This window comes from Papio anubis, chromosome 2, assembly GCF_008728515.1.
Source record: "Papio anubis isolate 15944 chromosome 2, Panubis1.0, whole genome shotgun sequence".
NCBI classification, from domain to species: Eukaryota; Metazoa; Chordata; class Mammalia; order Primates; family Cercopithecidae; genus Papio; species Papio anubis.
The window spans coordinates 46,195,936-46,221,464 of record NC_044977.1 but is presented as its reverse complement, the minus strand read 5'-3'; the positions used below and the strand labels follow the sequence as shown (position 1 = coordinate 46,221,464).

Genomic DNA, 25,529 nt, shown 5'->3' with positions numbered 1-25,529 from the left:
TATATGTATGTACCAGGTAGACCTTCTCAAGCATGAAAAAGCTCAGAGCAGACAACAACCATGATCCTTTTTGAAAAAAATGTACTTGGAACAATTCAAACTGAGCAACAAAGAAGTGATTAAAATATTAAAATTCATAAATGCAAAAGCCATGAGAAGAAGATTAGTGTTTGACATCAAACCTACTTAAATATTCACTTCAACAAGTAAAACTAAATTGTGAGAAGTATGGTTACCAAGAAGAATACTAATATTATAGAGGCTGACAATGTAAAAAAAAAATGATAAAATGTACAAAATCATGAGTGAGAAGGAGGAGAGGTAGGAGACAGTATAAGTGTTCTAATTTCTTTATTTTTCTTACCAAGAAGTGAAAACATACAGTTGAAAATTGGAACTTGCTATTAATAATTAACAATAGTTAACAATTTCATTGTTTCATAATCACGTTTTTTAAGAGATCTTTGAGGAACTAACATCTTTTTTGAAAAAAAAGTCTGAAAATTTTGAATGAATAATTCCTACAGTTTTACTTTAGCCTTTTTTCTTAAAATTTAATTTATGTTTTATTTTACAATTAGCATGATCATATTTTGTAAAATAGTATCTCTTTATATTCTATCTATTTAAATGTTTAGAGAGATATCTGGAATAATGATAATCATACATTGACAATAAATCATTCTTGCGAGACTCTGAGATGATCATTACCTTATATTTTGCTTTGTCCCCTTCAGCTTTTTTTTTTTTTTTTTTTTTTTGAGATGGAGTCCTGCTCTGTCGCCCAGGGTGGAGTGCAATGATGCGATCTCGGCTCACTGCAACCTCCAACTCCAGGGTTCAAGCGATTCTCTTGCCTCAGCCTCCTGAGTAGTTGGGATTACAGGCCACTGCCGCCACGCCTGGCTATTTATTATTATTTTTTTTTTGTATTTTTAGTAGAGACAGGGTTTCGCCATGTTGGCCAGACTGGTCTCGAACTCCTAACCTCAGGTAGTTCACCTACCTTGGCCTCCCAACCCTTCAACTTTTATGTGTCGCTTGAGTTATTTGAAAAAAAGATGAGCATGTATTATTTTTGCAAAATTAATGTTTATTTTATAAAAGGAAACAGCAGATAAATTGAATATTCAATTTAAGAAATAGGAAAAAATGCAAAATGACTCCAAGAAAATAAAACAAAGGAACTAACAAAGGTAAAAGTATAAATGTGTGAATTAGAAAGCAAAAGTGAATTTGATCAATCACATAAAAAACTTTCTTTGAAAAGAATGAGTAATATAGACAACTCTATGGTGAAAACTGATGTAGATATAAAGAGGAAAGACACAAATAACTAACAATAGGTAGAGGTCAGGTGCAGTGGTTCACACCTGTAATCCTAACACTTTGGGAGGCTGAGGTGGGAGGATCGCTTGAGGCCAGGAGTTTGAGATTAGCATGAGGTAAAATAGCGAGATCCTGTCTCTATAAAAAATTTAAAAAATAGCCAAGTGTAATGGCACAAACCTGTAATCCCAGCTATTCAGGAGGCTGAGCTGGGAGGATTGCTTAAGCCCAGGAGTTCAAGGGTGCAGTGAGCTGTGATCACACTACTATGCTCCAGCCTGGGCAACAGAGCAAGACCCTGTGTGAAAAAAATTAAAAATAAAATAATAACATAAAATAAAGGAAAAGGTCAGAGGTGTGATGAGAAAAGGCAAGCAGGCTCATGTTCGTGCAGCCTAATGGGAGCTCCTTCAAGGAGCCTGGAAACACAAGCTTCTCCCTCCGTGCCCAGTGAGAGAGAACTTTACCTGCTAGAATGTGAGCTCGGAGGGCAGCACACACAACTCCAGTGCCAGGATCTTGCTCAGGGTAACTGTGCCAGGACTGAGCCTGGGCAAGGCACCACCTTCCTCTCATGGAGACATCCTGCTCCTCACTGCCACCGTCTCAGAACAACCCCTGTTCCACCTCCCAGGCCCCTCTGGCTGGCTCTGGCTGGCCATGTTCTTGCAGGATCCACGTAGACACACACAGGGGCCTGGCGAGGAGTCAGTCCAGCAGATGATCAGCCTCATGAGGTCGGCTCAGATCTGATCCTGAGTCATGGAGGTGCTCCGAGGCCCTGGTGGCTCCCTGAGCCCATGGTGGCAGCACTTACCTGGGAACTCCAGGCCGATTCTCTGCAAGACTCCAGATGTGTCCACCACCTGTGTAAGTCGCCTCTCTAAGGTCCCTCGGGGCTGCTGCCTCCTCGGCCGCCCAGCCTGGCTCAGGGGCAGTCACTCACTGGCAGGTAAAGCTGTGCCCTGAGCTCCCCACTGGCCTCTGATCAGACCAGGTAGACGCCCCTTGGGCCTGAGCCCTGGGCCTGTGGTTAATATCATCTGAATTAACTTGTGATTGTCCAAGAGGAAACTGGTCTGACTCCCTCCCTCCCAGCTCCTCCCCGTCTCAGGGACATCAGCAGGCAGCAGCCCCTGCACCCCCTGCCCCACAGGCCTCACCTGAGGACTGGACGCGGCACTATTGGAAAGTGCGCAAGGGCACCTCAGCCTCTGTCGGGTGCTCTGTGCTTGTTTGTTAAATAAACACAGATGATTACATTAACGACCACTGGGACACAGTGAGCTCCAGTCTCTCGCTGCGTGAAGGGGCACCCCAGACCCTAAGTTCAGAATTCCTTGCTACTTTTGCCACACATCAAGTGAGTTCCCACCTCCAGGCTTTTGCCAGTCCCTCTCATCCTGAAACATGACTCCTCTGTGAAGACTTCGTTCGGCCCCAGCTCTGAGCTCTTACAGCACCCAACGCACATGGATGCTCACCCCACTGCAATGAGCTGCCGTCACCCCCCCGAAGACTGAAAGCTTCTCAGGGCCAGGTCTCACAGACATGGTCCCCCCAGCAAAGGCACACGGGCCCCGCCCTGCTTGCATCTCACAATGTGCATTTGGAAAACACTGGGCCAACCCGCGCAAGCCAGGGGTCTTCATGACAGGACATCCCGCAGCCCTCAGTGTGTGTAGGTCCCCAGAGCGATGCTGGGTTTTGCAGTGTGTACCCACAGATGGCTCTATTTTGGGATATCTGTTAACAAGTCTCACTGCCTGTGTTCCATTAGAGCAATCTGGGAGAGCCCCCAGGCACTGGGGACAGGATCCTGTTCCCACTGGGTGGGGTGGGGAGGCATTCATCCTACACTAGACGAGCTTCAGGCAGCCTTTGGGAAACTCCGTTCCCGGGCCTGGGCCTCTCCCCTAGCCTCCATCCCCGCTGTCTCTGAACCGGGCAGGAAGCGACCTTTCAACCCATCCTTCGCTTGGGTCCTGTGTGCCCAAGGTCCACCTGGGCTTGAACCTGGAGTTACAGGGGCTGGTGCCCAGTCCCATTTCCCCACTGGTTTGCTGGGCAACCCTGGGCAAGTCCCTTCCCATTTCTGGCATTGCTTAACTCTAAGAGGGACTTAGTAGGTTCTCCCTGGCACCTTCCAGCTCTGACATCTCAGGAGGAGCCAGGGCCCCTCGCTGGGCTAAGGGAAGGGGAGTTTGGCCTCTCGGATAAACCAGGGGAAACTGAGGGCTGCCAGACATCATCTCAGAAAATGGTCAGAAGCTGCAGATTCTGACCTCCCAGGACTTTTGTGACTTCCCCACATGGCCACTTCTGTTAGGAGAGGAATCTATCCACCCTGTCTGTGTGGTTAGCCTTTAGTTGAAGGGAGTCCCATTGAGCCTTGGGAGAGGACAGAAAGGGCCTCTCTGGGTGTGAGGGTGGGGACTTCCCACAGGAAGTCTCTCAGGGTGCTGGCCTTGGACAGGGGTGGGAGGTGAGCTCTCGGTGGGTGGTTGCCTACCTTGTGGTGCTGCCCTTGGAGATCCAGGATGCCCCACTTGGTGACAGACCAGTGGAAGGTCACGCCTGGCATGGCATTGCCAAAGGAGAAAGGGTTCTGGTGGTTGGTGATCCGGGTGATATAGATAGACATTGGTGGGGAGAAGTCAGGCCTGGTGACCAGCGGGGTCCCAGCACTAGGAATGCCCCCAGAAGCTGTGGTGCCTCCTTCAAGCAGTAGGAGATGTACCCAGTTCTTCCCCAACTAGAGAAGGACACGGCACAAGTTTGGGAATTTTGATGAAATACCAGTCAAGCCAGAGCCAGGACTGTTTTCCCCACGCCGTCCCTCCCTTGCAGCGGGCTGCGCCTCCCCATGGCCAAGAGACCCATTTCTGGAAGGAGTCCCTGGAGGTCTAGGAGGCTGTGTGTTCCCCAGCAGCACAGCTTGCCCTGCCCCACAGTGCTGGTTCCTCTAGGCCCCTCTCTCCTAATCTAGCCGGGGTCCCTGCTCACAGGGCACACAAGGGTGGGGTCCCCGGCTCCTTCAGTCTCTATTTGCTGAGAGTCTGCTGAGGGCACAAGTGGAGGTTAGACGGCAAAAGGCCACAGCAGGTGCCGTGCCGAGCTGCCCAGTCCACTGCCAGTGCTGCCACTTCCTAGCTGGGTGGCCCTGGCATGAGTCTTAAGCTTTCTGTGCGTTCATTTGTTCATCTGTGACATGGAGATGGTTCTGACACCAGCCTCCCAGGGCTGCTATGAACACCAAACGGATTAATATCCAAGACAGCATGAAGTGGAGTAAGTGCTACGGTCACCGCGCTCCTGTTAGGCGCCTGGTGCTATCTGAGGTGTGGGAAGGTGACAGGCTAGTAGGAAGCAGGCCTTCTTCAGTGGCTACAAGAGGGTGTCTGTCTGGGTAGGGGTGGGTGGGAAGCTGCCACTGTGCCCCTAGATACCCAGGCTGGGCAGACGGAGGAGGTGGAGAAGTGCTGTAGCTCGAGGACAGGGTTCCAGCAGTGGCTCTTTGGGAACCCGGATTCAGAGCCCAGGAGGTCCCCTCACCTGAGTGCTCATCCTCATCCGCGTGAAGGGGATGCAGATCCTCACGGCCCCAAGCAGCAGCACCTTCACCTGAACGAGGTCCTGGGGAAGAGCATGGCACTCAGGTGCGGGGTGCCAGGATGCTGTGCTGGCTGGGAATGTGACCCCTCAAGGGAAGGAGGCTGCAGATCAGAGGCTGTGGCGAGAAGGCCCCTCAGGATCCCCAGCACTGTGCTCCTCTGCCAAGAGAGGCCTGGTTTTATGGGTGGCTCACCCTGCATGAGCCAGCCACTGCCTCTCCCACGGCCCCGCAGGTCCCAGCCCAGTGCTCTGAGGCTGCCACCCTGTCTCATCCAGCTGCTCCAGGTCAGCACTTCAGACTTGGGGCCAGGGACTGGGGTCTGCTCTTCTCTAGGCCAGGCTGCCCTCAAGCGACAGGTCTCCAGACCCTCCCAAACTCAAATCCAGCTTGCTTATATCTGACTAAACAGAGTACAGGGACAAATGCAGGAGTCCAGTGGAATCTGATTAGAGCAGACCTTATAACCTCCTTCATTCTCAACTCTATACTCCTATTAATCTAACACTCCTGGCTTCTTTCTAGTGCTGCTGACTCATGTGGAACTGACGTGATTAAACCTCTTAGACTCTTTGCCATGTACTCATGCTGAGCCCACATTCTGTGCCTCATGACCTGGGCTAATGCCTGGCACATAGTAGGTGCTTGATAAGCACTCATTCCCCTCCTTTCACTTATCCTTCTGCTCAGTCTCCTCCTGCTAATCTTGGCCCTCCCTGTGGCCTTGGGGTGCTGCTCGTGTGACCTGGATTGGACAGATGGAACTGGAAGCATCTGACCAGAATCACATTCCAGGCAAGGACACGGGGGCTGCAGGCGAAGCCCCTGCCTGCCTGGGCTCAAGAAGATGCCTTTCAGATGGGGCTGGTGATGCAGCCCCTCCACCTGCCAAGGGCCACCAGGGCCTTTCCCCAGCACCTCCCCAACCCACCAGATGGGGGACCCAGAGGGGAGAATGCCAGCAAAGTCAGACAACAAAGAGGAGGGATACTCAGTGCCCTGTGTCCCTCTGGCTGAATTTCCAGCCAGCTACCCTTTTAGCTACTGGAAAATGAACCAGTTCCTGAGGCTGCAATCCTTTTTAGAGAAACAAAACAAAACAAATATACAAAAAAGCAAACCCAGGCCTCCTGTCTGTAAGTCATAGTCCTGAATGTGACACTCTGGGAAGCCAATCTGAACCCTGCCATGTTCCCAGGACAGATTTTAACATCCCCAAGACTTTGTCTTGGAAATTGACACACACTGGATCTGGGCATCCACCTCTGCGATTCAGACTTTGTGGCTTAACAGGGATACTTGGGCAGGCACGGAAAATGCTGGAAAAAAGAGTAAATCACTGAACTCAATGGCGGATCAAAGTCAGCCTCTGAAAACAAAGACTTCCCTGCACCCCCTCTAGGGCAGTTCACTCACCAGCTCCTGGGGCGCTGTGTTTACAGGCTCTGAACTCAGGACTGCACGGACTGCTTCCAGGGGACCTAGTTCTCACGAGGAACGGGATGATTGATTCTGAAACAGGTTTCTGTCCACAGTTGCATTAAACATCACAAAAGGCTCTTCTTACAGACCAAGTTTCTGGCCCAGCTGTGAGCGGAACCCCAAAGCAACCTTCCCTGAGATGCTTCTGCAAGTCACCGCTGGCGAAGGAGCTCACAAAGAATGCAAAGGCCCCAATTTTAGCCCTGAGACTTACTCAGAAGACGGAAATGGTTTCTCACCTCCTCTCCAGAGGACCAAAGGAGACCCACCCCTCACAAAGCAGGGGAGTTGTCAGACTCTCCAGACACCGACTTTCACCTGCTGGAGTCAATCCCACCAAAGTGGGACAGGGAGACCCTCCGGGGAGAAGACTGTCCTAACTTAGCCTCCTACCTTCACTGCCAGCCCAGAAAAGCAATCTGGAAAGTCCTCCACCCTGCACAGAGACTGGGAAGATGACAACCTCGGCTGGTGTAGAAGATGCTAGCAGATGACCCAGGTTTTTCTCTCCACCTGGAAATACAACTCCAGGGCTGAAGTGCAATTTTTTAATTCACCACACATACACCGCACTATTCTGGAGACATACAATGCACCCAGAAGGCATGCTCAGCCCACAGCATCCCTTCTCTACTATCAGCACATGCTTGAGCCCAGATTCGAGTGACCAAAAAAAGGCCCGAGAGCTCTGATGCTGGGCGGCCCTGGGCCCAATCCCAGAACTGGCACATGGTGGCTGTGGGCCGCTAGCTAGTCCCTCAGTCTCCTCACCATCAAAGGGGGACAGCAGGAAAATGCACAGGGCACCGAGAGGACTGAAGGACATGAAGGCAGAGTGCTTGGAGCAGCACCTGCCCTCACCACGATTGCCTTCACCCTCCACTGGGAGGGCCCTTTGGGGCCAGGGGTTGCTGACGACCTTGTCCTGTAAGGAGCAGCTGGAAAGACTGGGAGACTCAGCCTGGAGACGAGCAACCTCTGGGGGTCTGGGTGCTCCCATGTCAGCAGGGCTGTCCTGCACAGGGGGCCCTGGGAAGGACTGCAGACCCAGGGGGCAGAAGCAGCACCCTTGGAGAGAGGTGGTCCTCAGAGGTAGAACCCAAACACAATAAAGAGGCCTTTGTCTCAGGCATAGCTGCTCTGGGAAGCAGTGGCCTATCACCAGAGCTGGCTGTCCTGGGGAGTTCGGATAGTGCCAGTCTCCAACAGCACGTCTGTTACCTGAGAGATGATGACCACCTTGCCAGTCTCTGCATCCACCACCTGCACAAGCCCAGACACAGTGCCCTTCCCCATGGTGAGGCCTCGTACCAGCCTGGCAGTGCTCACCAGCGCAATGTTCTCGTTGCTGATGGAGAAAAGGATGTTGGACTGAGGCTGGGGGCTGCCCTCAGAGGTGACCTGAGTGGGGAGTAAACAGCAGTGCATCAGTGCCTACTGTGCCAGGCAGCCTGTGTCTCTCCCAGATGGAACCAGGGCCCCAGTGCTGATGGCTTCCACCTCTACATAGTCACCACGTGCTGGGACAGAGGCAGTGTTCCAGGAGCCGGGGCTGCCATGCAGTGGCCCACACTGGGGCTCGAGCATGATGTGGCCTCTCAGTTCTCACCTCCATCATGACCCCGATAAGCACTGTCGCCTTCCTCGGATAGAGGAGAGAAGGAACTGCTGTGCCCTGAACCCATGGCATTAAATATGACTTACATGTTTCGTGAGAGAAAAGTCAGGGCGTGGACATCACGCCTCTGTGAGCAGTGACCTGTGGGCCCCAGGGTCCTGGGGGCTGCCTCCCAGCCACTGGCCGAGGCTCTCTGGTTCTTTGGGGCGTATTCTGCTGTTTGTGACTGTGCTCCACTTCCTGAGAAGTGAAACCCCGTGAAAACAAGGACCTTTCACGCAGCTGGAACCCTCCCCTTGGATCAGCAGTTCTCAGTGTGTGGTCGCTGACCAGCAATGCACACCCTCCAGCCACCCCGGCCCATGGAGCCAGAGGCAGCCCTGCATCTATGTCCTAGCATGCCCTCTGGAAACGCTGGCATGGGTCAAACTTTGCCATCCACTGCCTTTAGGACTCCCTGACTCCTCTTTTGCAGGTTGCCTCCTTCCCTAAATTTCTCCCAATTTCTGCTGAAAAACACCTTAGAATCATTCTCTTGTCGGTGCTCTCAGAACTTTTCAGATGAGGATCAAGGGACAAGGACTAGCCCAGGAGGAGACCAGGGATGCCCGTGCCATGCTGTGGAGCCGGTGAAGTCCCCACCTGCTCCTCCTGCATCCCCTACAAGTGCCCTCCTGGCAGGAGGAGGTGAGTGAACACAGGAGGCATCCAGGGCACTGCTTGTGTAGGAAGATTGGTCTCTGCAGTGCTGTGCTATTGCTGGTCAGAAACAAATTTCTCATTGCCAGAAGAAAGGTGCGAGTCCATCTAGAGACACAGACAGTACCCACCTGCTTCAGATCACAAATTAATGATGCCACCATCCCCAGTGTGGCCCAGGCACAGGAAGGGTGTTGGCAGGGCTGGTTTAATGTTGCTGCTGTGAACAGACTTGGAACAATCCCTGGGCTACGACTGCCATGGCCTGTGGCTGCAGTGCAGCTCCTGTCATGACCTAATACCTTGAGACAGCCCCACACCACATACTGAGCCCATGCGAGACCTCAGAGCTCCCCTCGTCCAGGAATCACCTACTTCAGGAGTTCCCTTTGTGACATCTCTGCTGGAGGAGGTGACCACCAGGAGGAATCACACCAATGTGACAACTGGGGAGGCTGCTCGGAGCTTCAGGTGCAGGAAGGGGAAGTATTTGGCCAGGAGGGGCTTCTTGTGCAAGTCCAGCACACGGATGTTTGCCTTCACTGTCTTCCCAATCTCCACCTGCATCATGCAGACAGAGGCTCGGGGATGGCCTCTGAAAGACCAATGTCACCATCTATGGTGCCCCATGACTTCCTGAGATACTAATAGCATCACCAGTCTCAACCCACAGACCTGGGAATCAGGGATGAGTCACCCAGGTTTACCTCTGGACTATCAGCCAGTCAGCAAATGAAAACTGATGAAGCGCTTATTCCAATGGATGGGTCAGGGGAGGGCGACTGGGGATACTTAGAGGCATAAGTTCCACTCTCTACTCTTAAATAACTAATACACTAATTAGGGAGATGAGACACTGCTTAGAACAGCAGCAGACATCCAGTAGGAGTTCAATAAATGCTCACTGACTGAATAGCTCACACCTGGCAGTGTAGAATACAACAAGAACCTTAGGAAATGAGAGTCAGAAATACACAGTGAAGAAACAGAAAATTAGCAAACAGCAGTGGAAATGAGATTATAGGAGAAGTATGTGAGGCTGGGTAGAGCATAATAGCTTCTTAAGGAGCCTAATATGCCCTTTTAATTACCAGCCCTTCTATCCAATCAGGATCCCAACCACAACCCTCTGGAAGCCCAGCTTCAGTCACCTCAGATATTTGGAGTAGTAAAATTTCCCTATTGATGTGAAAGATAAAACAAGATCTATTCCTTGTCCTTTTTTGCAATGGTACTTGGCATGGGTGAGTTGTACTGATTTGCCACTGAAACTCCAGAGAACCCAAAACCTGTATTTTCGGGGGAAAATCCATGCTCAGCGAGTCGTGTGCCTGGCTGGTTAATAACCTACACCAGCTAAAAGACAAGAATTCCCAGGTCATGGCTAATTTAGAGGCAACTTCCAGCAAGATTTACTGCCAAGCCTGATGGAGATGTCACCTGGGATGAAGAAGTCCCTTACTGGAGGGACTCCGCATCATCAGCATGGAGCGAAGAAGATAGAAGACAGCTCTGCAAGCTCACAGGGGAAGGGATGCAGACCCCAGGAGCAAAAGCGAAGGCCATATGAAACATCCCACAGCCCCCTCGCTCTCAGTTCCTGCAGGTCTGCTGAGGAGGCCCTGTCATGAAGCTTCCACTGATCTTGTCAACCACACGGACGTACAGCTCCTGAATGTCTGACACGTAAACGACAGCCTTGGCCAGGGACGGGAAGACGAGGCACGAGTCATGGGTCATGATGGTAGACGAGCCAGGGAGCAAAGGGTATACCTGCAAGGTTCAGGGCCGGGGTGAAGGGGCGGGTGGTGGATTACATGCATAGCTCCCCTCTGCTCAGGTCCATGAGCAGTGCCTTGCCCTCAGCACCAGCCTATCACCCCACTGGCAGAGCCCACCAGGCCAGCACTGGAAAGCAGTGGACAAGGGAAATCCTACCCCAAATAGTGCCCTGCCCACCTCTCATCACGAACCCCACTGCTAGCCAGGAGATGGGCTTGGGATATAACACGTCAGTGCTGAGCTAGATCTCACTGAACATTGATCTCCACTTTGCACATTTTACAAAGAGAAGAAAATGGAAGCTGATCCAAGAGGGGCAGTTAGCAACCTTGCGATGTGCAGGAACTTGGGGGCAGAGTGAGAATGCAGTCCCAGGATGCCACGTCCTGAGCTGGCCACCTGCCACTGCAGCCCTGGCGGTAGAGAAGCCGCCTGTGAGGTCTTCTGTGAAACTGCAAGACAGGGACTGGCAGAAATGAGACAGCTACTTTTCAGCGGCAGCTCTCCATGAGACGTTCCAATCAGAACGGACTGAATCGCAGAACCTGGGAGCAGCCCACGAGGTCACACCAGTGTAAGTTCCGTGCATCTCGCTCAACTCTGTATCTGATCAACAGCCCCAGCTCCGTGTGAAGCAGTGAATGCAAAGGTGTGAGTGAAAAGCTAGGGTTTTCCAGCCTTTTCACTGCCAAAGACCCTTTTAATATTTATTTATTATTTTTTTAAGAGACAGGGTCTTGCTCTGTCTCTGAGGCTGGAGTTCAGTGGTAGCACCACAGCTCACTGCAGCCTCAAACTCCTGGACTCAAGCCATCCTCCCGACTCAGCCTCCAGAGCAGCAGCTGGGATGACAGGTGTATGCCACTGTGGCTAGAACAGATCTTTGTTTTTATTTTTTTATTTCATTTTTTTAGAGACAGGGTCTAGCTCTGTCACTCAGACTGGAGTGCAGTGGCATCATCACAGCACACTGCAACCTCGAACTTCTGGGCTCAAGGCAAGAACCCCATTATTTTTTATTTTTTATTTTTTATTTTTTATTTTGGAGATCCAGTCTTCCTCTGTCACCCAGGCTGGAGTACAGTGGCACGATCTTGGCTCACTGCAAATGCCGCCTCCCGGGTTCGAGCAATTCTCCTGCCCCAGCCTCCCGAGTAGCTGGGACCACTCCCAGCTAATTTTTTGTATTTTAGTAGAGACGGGGTTTCACCGTGTTGCCCAGGCTGGTCTCGAACTCCTGAGCTCAGGCAATCCACTTACCCCAGCCTAAGAGCCCCCACTTTAATCATTTTCTGTCTACCCACCTTTTTTTTTTGAGATGGAGTCTCACTCTGTCACCCAGGCTGGAGTGCAGTGGCATGATCTCAGGTCACTGCAATCTCCGCCTCCCAGGTTCAAGCAATTCTGCCTCAGCCTCCTGAGTAGCTGGGACTATAGGTACGTGCCGCTACGCCTGTCTAATTTTTAGTAGAGATGGGCTTTCACTGTGTTAGCCAGGATGGTCTTGATCTCCTGACCTCCTTATCTACTTGCCTCAGCCTCCCATGGTTATTGCATGGGTTCCACCTAGAGGACTTGATTGAAATGTAAAGAATTGCTGAGAAGAAGGAAACTCTAGGTTTAAATCAGATAAAGCTCCATGTACAAACCAGCCAAAAAACAAAATAAAGGCCCTTACAGAGTGTTTTGAGGCTGGGTGAGCAGAATTCATCACAACCCTGCACAGCCCATGACCATCGTGTGGACATAAAAACCTCCACAGGATCCCTGCTGCGTGAGCCCCGGAGAGCCCCCCAGAGACGCTCCGAAGCCACGCACGCCCGTGAGCCATCCTTGCGTACTGAATGTGTATCAATAGGAAGGAACTAACTGGGGAGTGTCGGGGGCTTGTCTGTCTCTGTGCTGCTCCTCAGCAGCTGGAAAAAGGCATAGCCACATGTAGACATCCCTCAGACACAGTCGCCTGTGAGAAGCCACCAGGACCTGCCTCTGACGTCAACGCTCCCTGGAAAATTCTACCCGCAGGCTTCGGAAGAGTCCAGAGGAACCACAGCCGATTTCCATTTAGAGTTGTGAGGGTCTTTGGCACAAGCCCAGAATGAGGGGAAGTGGAGACCCCAGTGGGCAGGGCGCCTCCATGTAAGGAAACTTCTGGACAAGGGCAGTTCACATGGCCTGCTGCGTGGGCTGCTGCTTGCCATAGTGGAGACTCATCCTGGGTCCTGCCTGCAATGGGCACTCTGTGCCACTCATCCAGGCCAGGGGCCAGTCCACAATCCAGAGAGGGAGAGTGCCCGAGCTCTCCTGTGGCCACCTGTAAAACAGAACTGCAGAGGCACTCCTAGAATCGCAGCATTTTAAGATTCAACAGGGGCTCAGAGGTCTCCTGGAGAAACTTGACACCCATGCTGGAATCCCACCTTAAGTCTTTCCGACAAGTGTCCCAGCTTCTGCTCAAATGCCTCCAGAGACGGGGAGCTCTCTACTTAAAGAGGCAGCCTAGTCCATTACTGACCTCTAGGAACTCTTATTTCTTGAATAAAAGTTATCTCTCTGGCCACAGGTCCACCCTTAAGGCTTACATAAAATAATAAGTACAAAGTGAATATGAATGAAAGGGTGCCTCGGTTTCAATGGCACTGTACACATTTTTCCTAACTTAAAGCTCTTCTCTTCTTGGTAATGAGGAAATTTTTTTTCTAATTTCTGAAAGTAAACAAAACGAGGCATAGCTCAAGCAGTCAGATTTAAGATGTGAGGTTCTCCTCACTCGCATGGCTGTAGGAAGAGCTGGGAAATTGCTTTAACCCAAGAGGTGGAGGTTGCAGTGAGCTGAGATCACGCTACTGCACTCCAGCCTGGGAGACAGAGTGAGACTGTGTCTCAAAAAAAAGGAAGGAAGGAAGGAAGGAAGGAAGGAAGGAAGGAAGGAAGGAAGGAAAAAGAAAAGAAAAGAAAAGAAAAAGAAAAGAAACATGTTTTGAGTGACACTTGTATCAGGTTCTAGACTAGGTGTTGGTTTGCTGGGGTTTGCTTTTGTGTTTTGTTTTGTTTTTGTTTTTTTCCTCCCTTTCACAAAAACTGAGTCCTGTCTAGGGCCAGGAGTTAGATTCTAGTTTCTAGGTTTTCATCATTCCACGTTGCGTAAGACAGACAACCAGGGGACCAAGGGATAGATTATTAGCAAGTAAATAAAAGATGACTTAGCTAGAGAAAATGTAGCAGAAAAGGAATCAGGATGAAGGGATTAGGAATGGCAGACAGGGAGCTGGCAGAAAGGGACTTGGGGGTGGGGCTGGGACAAACAGAAAGGAAGTGAAGGAGGGGGCCAGGGAAATCAAGTCACAGAGGTGTGGGAACCAGAAGCCACAGCCTTAGTGGGACCTCAGGAGAGCAGCAAGTTGTGTCTACCTTGGAAAGGTGGAGAGAGGACTGCAGGGAGCTGAGTGGGGAGGAAGGGGGAGATGGCAGGACAGAGGAAGCAGGGGACAGACAGGAGGAAGAGATGGTGCCCTGTGCCAGGTGGTGCAAAGGGGCCCTCAGTTCTTCAGGAGGCTCCAGGCTGTCCTTCAGCTCACCTATAGCTTTGGATAGGCCATTGAAGGCCACAGTGCTGCCAGATGCCCTCTTGACTTTTGAATCCTGTTCATTGACCCTGGCAGCAGCTTGGACACCTGTGTCCTCTGCTGAATGCCTCTGGGCCAGGTGTGTTGGGCACATGACAGCGTCGTCATCTTGCCCAGCTCTCACCCACAGCTGTTGCAATCTACACATGGTCAACCTGTCACAAGGTTTTAAATGTTCTTGAACCTCGGAGCCTTTATTTTCTCCATTCTGAATGCAGGGATTTGACATGGACTCTCTCAGGTGTTTTCCGTATGCAATACATTCCCATTGACTCTGGTCAAACTGCTGTGCACTAGATATCAAAACCCCTTCCTCCTTTCCTACTGAGACTGTGGTCTTTTGACCAACAAGCCCCCATTTCTTCCCTCTGCCACTCCTCCACACACTTGCTCCCCAACCCCCGTTCACCATCAATCTACTCGCTACTTCTATGAGGTCAACATTTTTAGATGGAAACTTCAGGGACATCACGTGGAATTTGTCTTTCTGAGGTGATCAGATGCTAAGTAGTGTGATTTTGTCATTCCATGGTGCACACATCCATCTAATCCTCACTCTGTATCTCATAAATGAATACAAGCATGATTTGCCAATTGAAATAATATTAAGAAAAACATAATAAATGTAGTAAAATACAGGAAGTGTAGCTTGACTGCCCTAACCACTTGGTTTTTGTCTTGGCCCAGCTGTCCATTGGGTTCACTGGTGCTGCCTTATCCCTTTGACTTTTTTGTGCTAGTCAGAAACAACATAATTGGAGCATGAAACTGAAGCATCTTTTGCCAATGGCATCCGTGGCTCCTTTTAGTCACAGAGATTGAGGTTACACCATCTGTCTTCTCGAGGGTTCCCTCAGACCAAGTCAACTCTTCTGGGTCTTCCACATGGAGTGAGCCGACTTCCTGGTGGGTTCCCTGAGACAAGGCTCCTTGGGGGTTCCCCCATAGCTGCTGGTGCTCTGTGGAGGGTGAAGCCACAGGCGTATGCTGGGGGGCTTTGCTGGGAATGGCTGGCTTCATCTCCAGGCCAGGTAGGGTGCTGCCCTGACTCCCAAGGATGGTCCTTTTCATGCTTCTGCGATTTAGAAAGTGGGAAAGATTGGCTGGTTTTGAGTCCTTTTCTGGGTTGGAGAGGGAAGGTTGACTTAACTGTGGCAGATGGGGAAGGACAGGTGGGACTCCCAGGAGGCAGAGATTGTGCTCCGATGTTGGACCCTTTCTCCTCTGCACTTTTCTGAACTCCATGATTAGGTAGGTGGCCATGGGATGATTTTTTTTTTAATTTTTTTTTTAAATATTGCTTCCTTGAATCCCATGGCCACTATGAGCTGGGTTGTTGGGGGGCCTGGGAGGTCCAGGAGTGGCTCTCTGTATGGCTAGAACCACGTCTTCTTGTCGCTATTGACCCAGGACTCCCTTAACAGCTGGTCCAGTGGGAGCTGCTCCCTGGGGTTGAGTGTGAAGAATTTTAAAATAATTTTTTCCATTAAAATGAAAAAAATTAGTAGTACTATTTTAAGTATTTTTTCCTGTATATCCTTACAGTTCTACTCATAAAATGGCAAGGCCCCAGCCACCATTTTGCATACGATGATGCAGATGGAATACTACTGAGCCATAAAATATAATGAAATAATATATATATATCATCAAATAATATATATATATAATGAACAATATATATATATCACATTTTCTTTATCCACTTCTTGACTGGGCATTTGGGTTGGTTCCATATTTTTGCAATTGCAAATTGTGCTGCTATGAACATTCATGTGCAAATATCTTTTTCGAATAATGGCTTCTTTTCCTCTGGGTAGATACCCAGGAGTGGATCAAATGGTAGATCTACTTTTAGTTCTTTAAGGAATCTCCACACTGTTTTCCATAGAGGTTGTGCTACTTTACATTCCCACCAACAATGTAAAAGTGTTCCTTGTTCACCGCATCCACGCCAACATCTACTATTTTTTAATTTTTTGATTATGGCCATTCTTACAGGAGTAAGGTGGTATCACATCGTGGTTTTGATTTGCATTTCCTGATCATTACTGATGTTGAGCGTTTTTCCATATGTTTGTTGGCCATTTGTATATCTTCTTTTGAGAATGTTTATTCATGTCCTCAGGCCAGCAAAGTAAACAGACAACCACAGAGTGACAGAAAATCTTCGCAGAGTAAACAGACAACCCACAGAGGGGATAAAATCTTCACAATCTATACTTCTGACAAAGGACCAATATCCAGAATCTACAAGGAACTCAAACAAATCAGCAAGAAAACAAACAATCCCATCAAAAAGTGCCAGCTTAAAAAATAACCAATCTACTAACCACATGTAGCCTAGATGAGGAATGAAAACTGCCTGGGGGACCGATGGCCCAGGCTCACCACGGCGATGGCCCTGGCCTCCTGGCAGGCCACCTTGATGTCATCCGTGGCACTGGTGTTGAGGAAGAAGTAGCCCAAGTCTTTCCTGTCTTGGAGCTCCACCTGCAGGAGGCAGATTAGGGGAGGGCAGGCAGCATGCCAGAGGGTGAGGGGTCCCCCGGTGGGCCTCACCCAGGCAGGGGGTGACAGGGCAAGGGCTGGATCTGAACGCCAGGGGGGTTGTAGATGGTCACCTCTTCTGGGCTCACTCTCACGTCCTCCACCAGGATGAGCTCTGTAGAGGCTGACACCGGCACCAGAGGGTCGTGCTGAAGGGCAAGGGCAAGGCCATCAGATGTAGGAGGCCATCTGCAGGCCATCTTGACCACCCAAGAGCCAACATCAGGCCAGCCTGCAGGCTGCCCCTCCAGAAGAGCAGGCCTAAAAGCCCCAGAGCCTGGCCTTGCTCCTAGTCACAAGCCCCAATAAGCCCCTGGTGCTCCTGAGCCCAGTGGAATGGCCACAGCCCCTTTGAGGCCTCCCTTCAGTCCCCAAAGATGGAGCGAGTTGCTGGCTCCTCCACTCCAGACCAAGGAAGGGGTTGGCAATAGTCTGTCTTAGAAACCACCCCACCCCACCAGTCCCCAGCGGTGTGTGACTCACACGCACGCCCTGCCCTTTGGGGCCTTACAGTAAAGGGCCAGATTCGGAGCGTGTGGCAGACACCACCTCAGGGTGGATGGGAAGGCTGCTGGCCAGTCTGGGCAGTTTGGGGAGGGTCCCTTGGAAGAGAGGCCACGGCTGGCTCACGAGAGGACAGGGACAGCCCTCATCGCCTAGGGTGGCACGTGACCCACTGAGCTCTGCTTCCCTCCATATGTCACACAAGGGAGCCACCCAGATCTGAGGCATCCAGAGAGTTGTATATTTGAGCACCTCCTTGGGGCCACAGGTGTGCCAGGCACTCAGGGTGCAGCAGCTGCCTGTAGGGAGAGGTGACTCCAATGCACAGATGGAAGAGCAAGACTGAGTCAGTGATGGGAAGGTGTGCAGTGTGGGTGACAAGGATAAGGAGGGGGTCTGCAAGGGAGAGCAGCTCTCGGGGAGTAGAGACCACAAGGGGAGGAAGCTTGAATGCCTCCGAAATCAGGTGGGCGGGGGGTGTGTGGCGTCAGGGCAGAGGAAGGAAGTACAAAGTCCTAGGGGAACCCGTTGGGGTGTTCAGGCATCAGGCAGGAGGCCATGACGCCCCCCACTCCCAACTAAGGGATTCCTGGTGTCAGCGAGGACTGAGCCATCGGGGACAGGCACAGGTGTGTCCCTTCAGTGCCACCTCCCTCCAGGCCAGCCTCCCTACTGCTGCCCCCATGCAGCCCCAGCCTCTTCCAAAGCTTGCTCCCATGAGGCATTAGGACCTCCTCATCCTGACATTTAGGGACCCTGGGAATCTAATCTCACTTTCCTCTTCCAGCCTGTATCTGCTGCCTCCACCATATTCAAGACTTAAATTTCCTGGTGGCTGAGTCCGCCATAGGGTGGCTGTCATCTAGGCAGGGTTATTCCTGGGGAGCCCTTCCCATCCCTACCTCCAATTCAACCCACCTCCAGTGCACCTATACTTTTTTTTTTTTTTTTTTTTTTTTGAGACACAGTCTCACTGTCTTCTAGGCTGGAGTACAACGGGGCGATCTTGGCTCACTGTAACCTCCGCCTCCCGGGTTCAAATGATTCTCCCGCCTCAGACCCCCCAAGTAGCTGGAATTATAGGCACCTGACATCATGCCTGGCTAAGTTTTGTATTTTTGTAGAGACAGGGTTTCACCATGTTGGCCAGGCTGGTTTTGAACTCCTGACCTCAGGTGATCTGCCTGCCTTGGCCTCCCAAAGTGCTGGGATTAAAGGCGTGGGCAGTCTAGTGCACCTATACTATTAACAGCAGTGCCTCTGCCTGGGGCCCCTGAGAGAGGCTGGGGTTGGGAAGAGGCAGTCCAGCAGGCAGCTATCCATGTGCCTAGATAGTGGCAAGTGTGTGTGTGTGAGTACATGTGTGTGTGGGTGTGTGTGCATGTGCATGTGTATGTGTGTATGCATGTGTGTGCGTGCATGTGTGTGTGTGTGGCAGGGGGTAGGGGTTTCTGCATTGTGACAGCAGGAAAGCACAAGCAGTTCTGGGATCCAGGACAGAAGGGGCTCCTCTGTGTCTGGGTCTCAGGGATGCTCCCCAGGGTGCTGGATATCTCAGTTGGGACTGGAAGGACAGGTCACCCAGTGCAGGAGAGTAAGGGGCAGATTCCAGGTATTGGGGACTGTGTGCAGGAAATATGGCCAACATGGGCACACTGGGTGGTCTGTAAGGCAGGGCTGTGGGGAGAACAGGCTGCTCAGGTGAGCCCTGGTGGACAAGGAGAAGGGCTTCCCTCCAAAGGTCTCAGGGCCACCAGGTGGGTGGCGGAGGCCAGAGGTGGCTTTCCCTTGGATCCCTCTGGGAGCCAGAATGGAGGGTCATGGGTGGGGGAGGCTGGAGGCAGCAAGGCTGGTGAGGAGGCAAAGTTCAGTTGAGCCCACTCCCAGGTCAGGAGTATAGTCAGGGTTTGAAGGCTGTGGTGCAGCAAGGGGGCTCAGAACTATTCCACAGCGCCTGCGACCTTCAGAACACAGGCTCAGCTTCTGTCCTGGGACTCGAGCTCTCCCAACCTGGCCCCAGTCACACCTTCAGACTAGCACATCACTCCAGCGAGCCACCCTCAGTCATCCCCGGGCCTTTGCAGAGGCTACCCTCCTGCCCTTGACCCTAAGTCCCTAAGACCCCTCCTCACACTACAGGGCTCAGCACACTGGCCTGGAGAAAGAGCTGCTTCCTCCCCTACCCAGCACGGACCTGCAGCCCAGGTCACTCTTCTCTGGCCCCCACTTCACCTGGTGCTCTTCACCCTGAAGGAGCTTCATGGCTGGGGTGTCTCCCTGACTAGGCTATGGGCTTGTGGAGGGTAGGGTGTGTCTGTTTCCTTCTGTGTCCGCAGCATGATCTCAACCACATGAGGAAGGAAAAGACCTACAGGGAAAGGAAAATGTTCCCTCCCTTCTCAATCATGGGGACTAACCATTCAGAGTTGAAGGAAAAGGAATGGAATATTTTGAGTGTAGACATTAGGAAATCTTTGAAAACCAAAAGTTATTACAGATTTTCAAACTACAAATGAAAATGCCATTGAAGCATTGTGCAGTTTAAATAGCTAAGAAACTAAACATCAATCTCTATAACCCATCTAGACATAAAACACCCTTTACTCAAAAGGGAAAATGTTATTAGGAACAAAAGTGAGAAAACCACTGTGAATGATCCCCAGGCATGGTCCATGTTTAGCTCTGACCTCGCGAACAGCCCCTGTGATGGATTCACATACAGAGACTGTTTTTGGTCTAATTTATCTCTAGAAGCTGCTTTGGTGACTAGAGGACTCTCACTGATTTACTCTGTGTTGTTCTAGTTAGCGTTATTAGTGCAGATATTATAGTATCATTGCTTAGTATTTTAAGTGTAGTTAGTATACTCAGTATTGTTGATAGTGTTTTAGTGTAGGCAATTTAGTCAGCATCATGGCTTAGTATTTTAGCACAGTCAGTATAGTCAGTATTGTTGCTTAGAATTTTAGTGCAGTTAGTATAGTCAGTGTCATTGCTTAGTATTTTAGCACAGTTAGTATAGTTTTATTGTTGCTTAGCATTGTTAGTACAGTCAGTATAGTTAGTAACATTGCTTACTGTTTTAGCACAGTCAGTGTAGTTAGATTAATTGCTTAGTACTTTAGGGTAGTTAGTATAGTCAATATCACTCTTTCGTATTTTGGCATAGTTAATAGTCAGTATCATTGCTAAGTATTCTACCACAGTTGGTATAGTCGGTTTTGTTGCTTAGTATTTTACTGAAGTTAGTATAGTGATTATTATTGCTTAGTATTGTTAATGTAGTTAGTATGCTCAGTATCACTGCTTGGTGTTTTAGCATAGTATAGTGAGTATGATTGCTTAGTATTTTAGCATAATCAGTAAAGTCACTCTCATTCCTTAGTATTTTAGCATAGTTAGTATAGTCAGTATCATTGTTTGATATGTTAGCATAGTTATTAGAATCAACATTGTTGATTAGAATTTTAGTGTGGGAAATACACTTAGTGTTTTATGGTAGTTAGTATAGTCACTATGTTTGATCAGGATTTTAGTCCAGTCAGTATAGTCAGTGTGGTTGCATAGCATTTTATCGTACTTAGCATAGTCACTATGGTTCTTTTGTATGTTAGTGTGTTAGCCTAATTAGTCAGTATGGTTGCTTAGTATTTTAGTGTAGTTGGTATAGTCAGTAGAGTTGATTAAAATTTTAGCATAGTCAGCTGAGTCAGTATGATTGCTTAGTATTTTAGCATAGTCTGCATAGTCACTATCGTTGCTTAGTACTTTAGCATAGTTAGTATAGTAATATGGCTACTTAGTATTTTAGCATCATTAATATAGTCAGTATGGTTGCTTAGTATTTTAGCGTGGTTAGTATAGTCAGTAGGGTTGATTAGGATTTTAGTGTAGCCAATAGAGTCGGTATGGTTGCTTAGTATTTTAGCGTAGTCTGCATAATCACTATCATTGCTTAGTACTTTAGTGTAGTTAGTATAGTCAGTACGGTTACTTAGTATTTTAGCATCATTAGCAAAGTCAGTATGATTGCTTAGTGGTTTAGTGTAGTTAGTATAGTTAGTAGGGTTGCTTAGTGTTTTAGCATAGTCAGTATAGTTAGTATCATTGGTTAGTTTTGTTACAGTAGTCAGTAGAGTCAGTATCATGGTTTAGTGTTTTAGCCCAGTTAGTACAGTCAGTGTGGTTACTTAGCACTTTAGCATAGTCAGTACAGTTAGTATCGTTAGTTAGTATTGTTATGGTAATTAGTATAGCTGGTATTGTGGCTTAGTATAGTTTAGCATAGTTAGTATAGTCAGCATTGTTGCTCAGTATTTTAGGGTAGTTAGTGTAGTCTGTATTGTTAATCATTATTTTACCATAATATGGTCAATATTGTTGCTTAGCATATTGGCATAGTCAGCATATTCAGTACCATTGCTTTGTATTTTAGCAGGGTCAATGTGGTCAGTATTGTTGCTTTTTGTTTTAGTGTAGTTAATACAGTCAGTAGTGTTGCTTAGCATCTTAGCATAAATGTACAGTCAGTATCATTGCTTAGTATTTTAACATAGTTAGCATGGTCAGTATGGTTGCTTAACCTTTCAGTGTAGTTAATACGGTCAGTATGGTTTCTTGATATTTTAGCATAGTTAGTATAGGCAGTGTCAATGTTAAGTATTGCTAGCATAGTTGGTGTGGTCAGTATCATGTCTAAGCATGTTAAGAGTTGTTAGTCTAGGCCAGGCACGATGGTTCATGCCTGTAATCCCAGCACTTTGGGAGGCTGAGGTGGGTGGATCATGAGGTCAGGAGATCAAGAGCATCCTGGCTAACACAGTGAAATCCCGTCTCTACTAAAAATACAAAAAATTAGCCAGGCGTGGTGGTGGGCGGCTGTAGTCCCAGCTACTCGGGAGGCTTAGGCAGGAGAATGGCATGAACCCAGGAGGTGGAGCTTGAAGTGAGCCGAAATTGTGCCACTGCACTCCAGCCTGGGCGAATGAGCGAGACTCCGTCCCAAAAGAAAAAAAAAAGAGTTAGTCTAGTATCATTGCATAATATTTTAGCATAGTCAATATAGTCACTATTGTTGCCTTAATAAATTAGCATAGGTGCTATAGTTAATGTACTTCCTTAATATTATAGCATAGTCAGTTTAGTCAGTATTCTAGCACAGATAGTATTCTAGTATAGTAGCAATAGTTACTACGCTAGAACAATGGTATTGTTGCATAGCATCTTTAGTATAGTCAGTATAGTCACTATCATTGCTTAGTATTCTAGTGTTCTGTATCATTAGCATTGTTAGTGCAGTCAGTATAGTTAGTATCATTGCTTATTATTTTAGCACAGTCAGTATAGTTAGGAGGGTTGGTTATGTATTTCAGTGTAGTCACTATAGTCAGAATCATTGCTTAGTATTCCTGAGTAGTCAGTATAGTCAGTATGATTGCTTAATATGTTAGCATTGTCAGCATAGTTAGTGTAGTTGCTTAGTATTTCAGCATAGTCAGTATAGTCAGTGTGGTTGCTTATGGCTTTAGCATAGTCAGTACAGGTAGTATTGTTGCTTAGCAGTTCAGTGTGGTTAGCACAGTGAGTATTGTTGCTTATCATCATTAGAGCCATCAATATGGTCAGCACTGTTGTTTAGTATTTTGGTGCAGTCAGTATGGTTGCTTAGTATTTTAGCATAGCCAGTATAGTCAGTGTCATTGCTTAGCATTTTAACATGGTCAGTACTGCCAGTATGGTTGCTTAGTATTTTAGTGCAGTTAGCAAAGTTAATATCTGTATCAGTTTTTTCTTGCTTTGCTTGAAAGAAAACTCAAGACTGTGTAATTTATAAAGAAAAGAGATTTCATTAGTTCATGGTTCCACTGGCTGTACAGGAAGCATGATGCTGTCATTGCCTCAGCTTCTGGGGAGGTCTCAGGAAACTTAAGGCAGAAAGCAAAGGAGAGTCAGCATTTTACACACCTGGAACAGGAGAAAAAGTGGGGGCGGGAGCCATTACACACTTTTAAACAACTGGATCTCATGACAACTCACTTACTATACAGCATTAAAAGGGGAGAGTCCTAAACTGTTTATGAGAACTCTGCCCCTATGATCCAATCACCTCCAACATTGGGAATTACAATTGGACATGAGATTTGGGTGGGGACAGAGATCTAAATCATATCTTTCTGTCTTGGGGCCCTCTCAAATCTCATGTCCCTGTAACATTTCAAAATACAATCATACCTTCCCCCTAGTCTCCTGAAGTTTTAACTCATTCCAGCATTAACTCAAATGTCCACAGTCCAATGTCTTGTCTGAGACAGGCTAGTCCCTTCTACCTATGAGCTTGTGAAATGAAAAACAAGTTAGTGATTTCTCAGATACAATGAGGGTACAGGCATTGGGTAAATACTGCCTTACCAAAAGGGAGGAATCTGCCCTAACAAAGGAGCTGCAGGCCCCATGCGATCCTGAAACCCAGCAGGGTAGTCATTAAATCCTAAAGTTCCAAAGTAATCTTCTTTGACTCCATGTCTCACATCCTGGGAACAGTAGTGCAAGGGGTGGGCTCCCAAGGCTTTGGGCAGCTTTGCTTCTAAGCCTCTGCAAGGTACAGCCTCTGTGGCTGCTTTCACAGGCTTGTGTTGAGTGCCTACACCTTTTTCAGGCACAGCGTGCAACTGCCAGTGGATCTACCCTTCTAGGGTCTGGAGGAAATGGCCCTCTTTTCACAACTCCATTAGAAAATGATCCAGTGGGGACTCTGTGTGGGGTTCCCACCCCACATTTCCCCTTCCCACTGCCCTAGGAGAGGTTCTCCATGAGGGCTCCACTCCTGCATCCAGCTTCTGCCTGGACATCCGGGATTTGCATACATCCTTCGGAATCTAGACAGAGGCTCCCAAGCCACCACTTTTGTACTCTATGCCCCTATAAATGATTAACACTACCTGGAAGCCACCAAGGCTTATGGCTTGCACCCCCTGAAGCAGAGGCATGAGCTGTACCTGGGCCTTTCTTTCCAGCCATGGCTGGAGCTGGAGCAGCTGGAATGCAGGGAACAGTGTCCCAAGGCTACCCAGGGCAGCGGAGCCCTGGGTCTGGCCCACAAAATTATGCTTCATCCCCAGGCTTTTGGGCCTGTGATGGGAGGGGCTGCCACAGAGGTCTCTGAAATGTCTTGGAGGCCTTTCTTCCATTGTCTTGGCTATTAGCCATTGGTTCCTTTTTACTTATGCAAATTTCTGCAGTTTGCTTTAATTTCTCCCCTGAAAATGGGCTTTTCTTTTCTACCATATGGCTGGCCTACAAATTTCTCAAACATTTACACTCTGCTTCCCTTTCAAATATAAAATCCAGTTTTACATCATTCCTTTGCTCATGCATATGAGCATCAGTGGTCATTAGAAGCAGCCAGGTCACATCTTGGAACACTCTGCTGCTTAGAAATTTCTTCTGTCAGGTACCTGCAATCATCACTCCCAATTTCAAAGACCAGATCACCAGTGCAGGGGCACAATGCCTCCATGGGCTTTGCTAACACATAAAAAAAGTGACCTTTGCTCCAGTTCCCAAAAAGTTCCTCATCTCCAAGACATCATCAGCCTGGACTTTATTGTCCATATCACTATGAGCATTTCAGTCACAACCATTTAACTGGTCTCTAAGAAGTTCCAAACTTTATCTTATCTTCATGTCTTCAGAGCTCTGAACCCCCAACCCTCTTCCAACCTCTGTCCATTACCCAGTTCCAAAGTCACTACCACATTTTCAGGTACCTGTAGAGCCATGCCTGACTCCTCAGTACCAATTTTCCATATTAGTATATTCTCACATTACCTTATAAGAATACCTGAGACTGGGTAATTTATAAAGAAAAGGGTTGGGATTGGCTCATGGTTCCACAGGCTGTACAGGAAGCATGTTACTGTCATCTGCTTCCCTTCTACAGGAGATCTCAAGAAACTGACAGTCATGGTGGAAGGTGTTATGGGTGCAGCACTCCCTGGCTTGAGCAAGAGAGGATAGAGAGTGGTGAGTACTTCACCCTGTATAACAAACAGATCTTGTGAGAATTCACATTACCAAGTCCTCACTCCGTATATTGCACCAAGGGGAGATGGTACTGAACCATTCATAACAATTTTGCCCCATAAGTCAATCACTTCCAACCACACTCCACATCCAACTTTGGGGATTACAATTGAAAATGATATTTGGGTGGAAACATATATCAGTATCATTAATTAGCACTGTTAGTCTAGTGAGTATACTTAGTATAGTTGCTTACTGTTTTAGCACAGTCAATATAGATAGTATAATTTGTTAATATTTAAGC

At 48.6% G+C, this 25,529-nt stretch overlaps 2 protein-coding genes across 2 annotated transcripts; both read right to left on the bottom strand.

Moving 5' to 3' along the window:
- Positions 1-1,605: 1,605 nt before the first annotated feature.
- On the bottom strand, positions 1,606-11,297 carry LOC100999756 (nuclear pore membrane glycoprotein 210). Its single transcript, XM_021934163.2, has 3 exons — positions 7,646-11,297; positions 4,885-4,965; positions 1,606-4,084 (listed from the first exon to the last, which is right to left on the bottom strand). The coding sequence occupies exons 1-3, from the start codon at positions 7,850-7,852 to the stop codon at positions 3,689-3,691; spliced, it is 684 nt and encodes a 227-aa protein (XP_021789855.1). The 5' UTR covers positions 7,853-11,297; the 3' UTR covers positions 1,606-3,688.
- Positions 11,298-16,203: 4,906 nt separating this feature from the next.
- Positions 16,204-18,099, bottom strand: LOC103881898 (nuclear pore membrane glycoprotein 210-like). Its single transcript, XM_021933898.2, has 2 exons — positions 16,774-18,099; positions 16,204-16,642 (listed from the first exon to the last, which is right to left on the bottom strand). The coding sequence occupies exons 1-2, from the start codon at positions 16,897-16,899 to the stop codon at positions 16,493-16,495; spliced, it is 276 nt and encodes a 91-aa protein (XP_021789590.1). The 5' UTR covers positions 16,900-18,099; the 3' UTR covers positions 16,204-16,492.
- Positions 18,100-25,529: the final 7,430 nt, after the last annotated feature.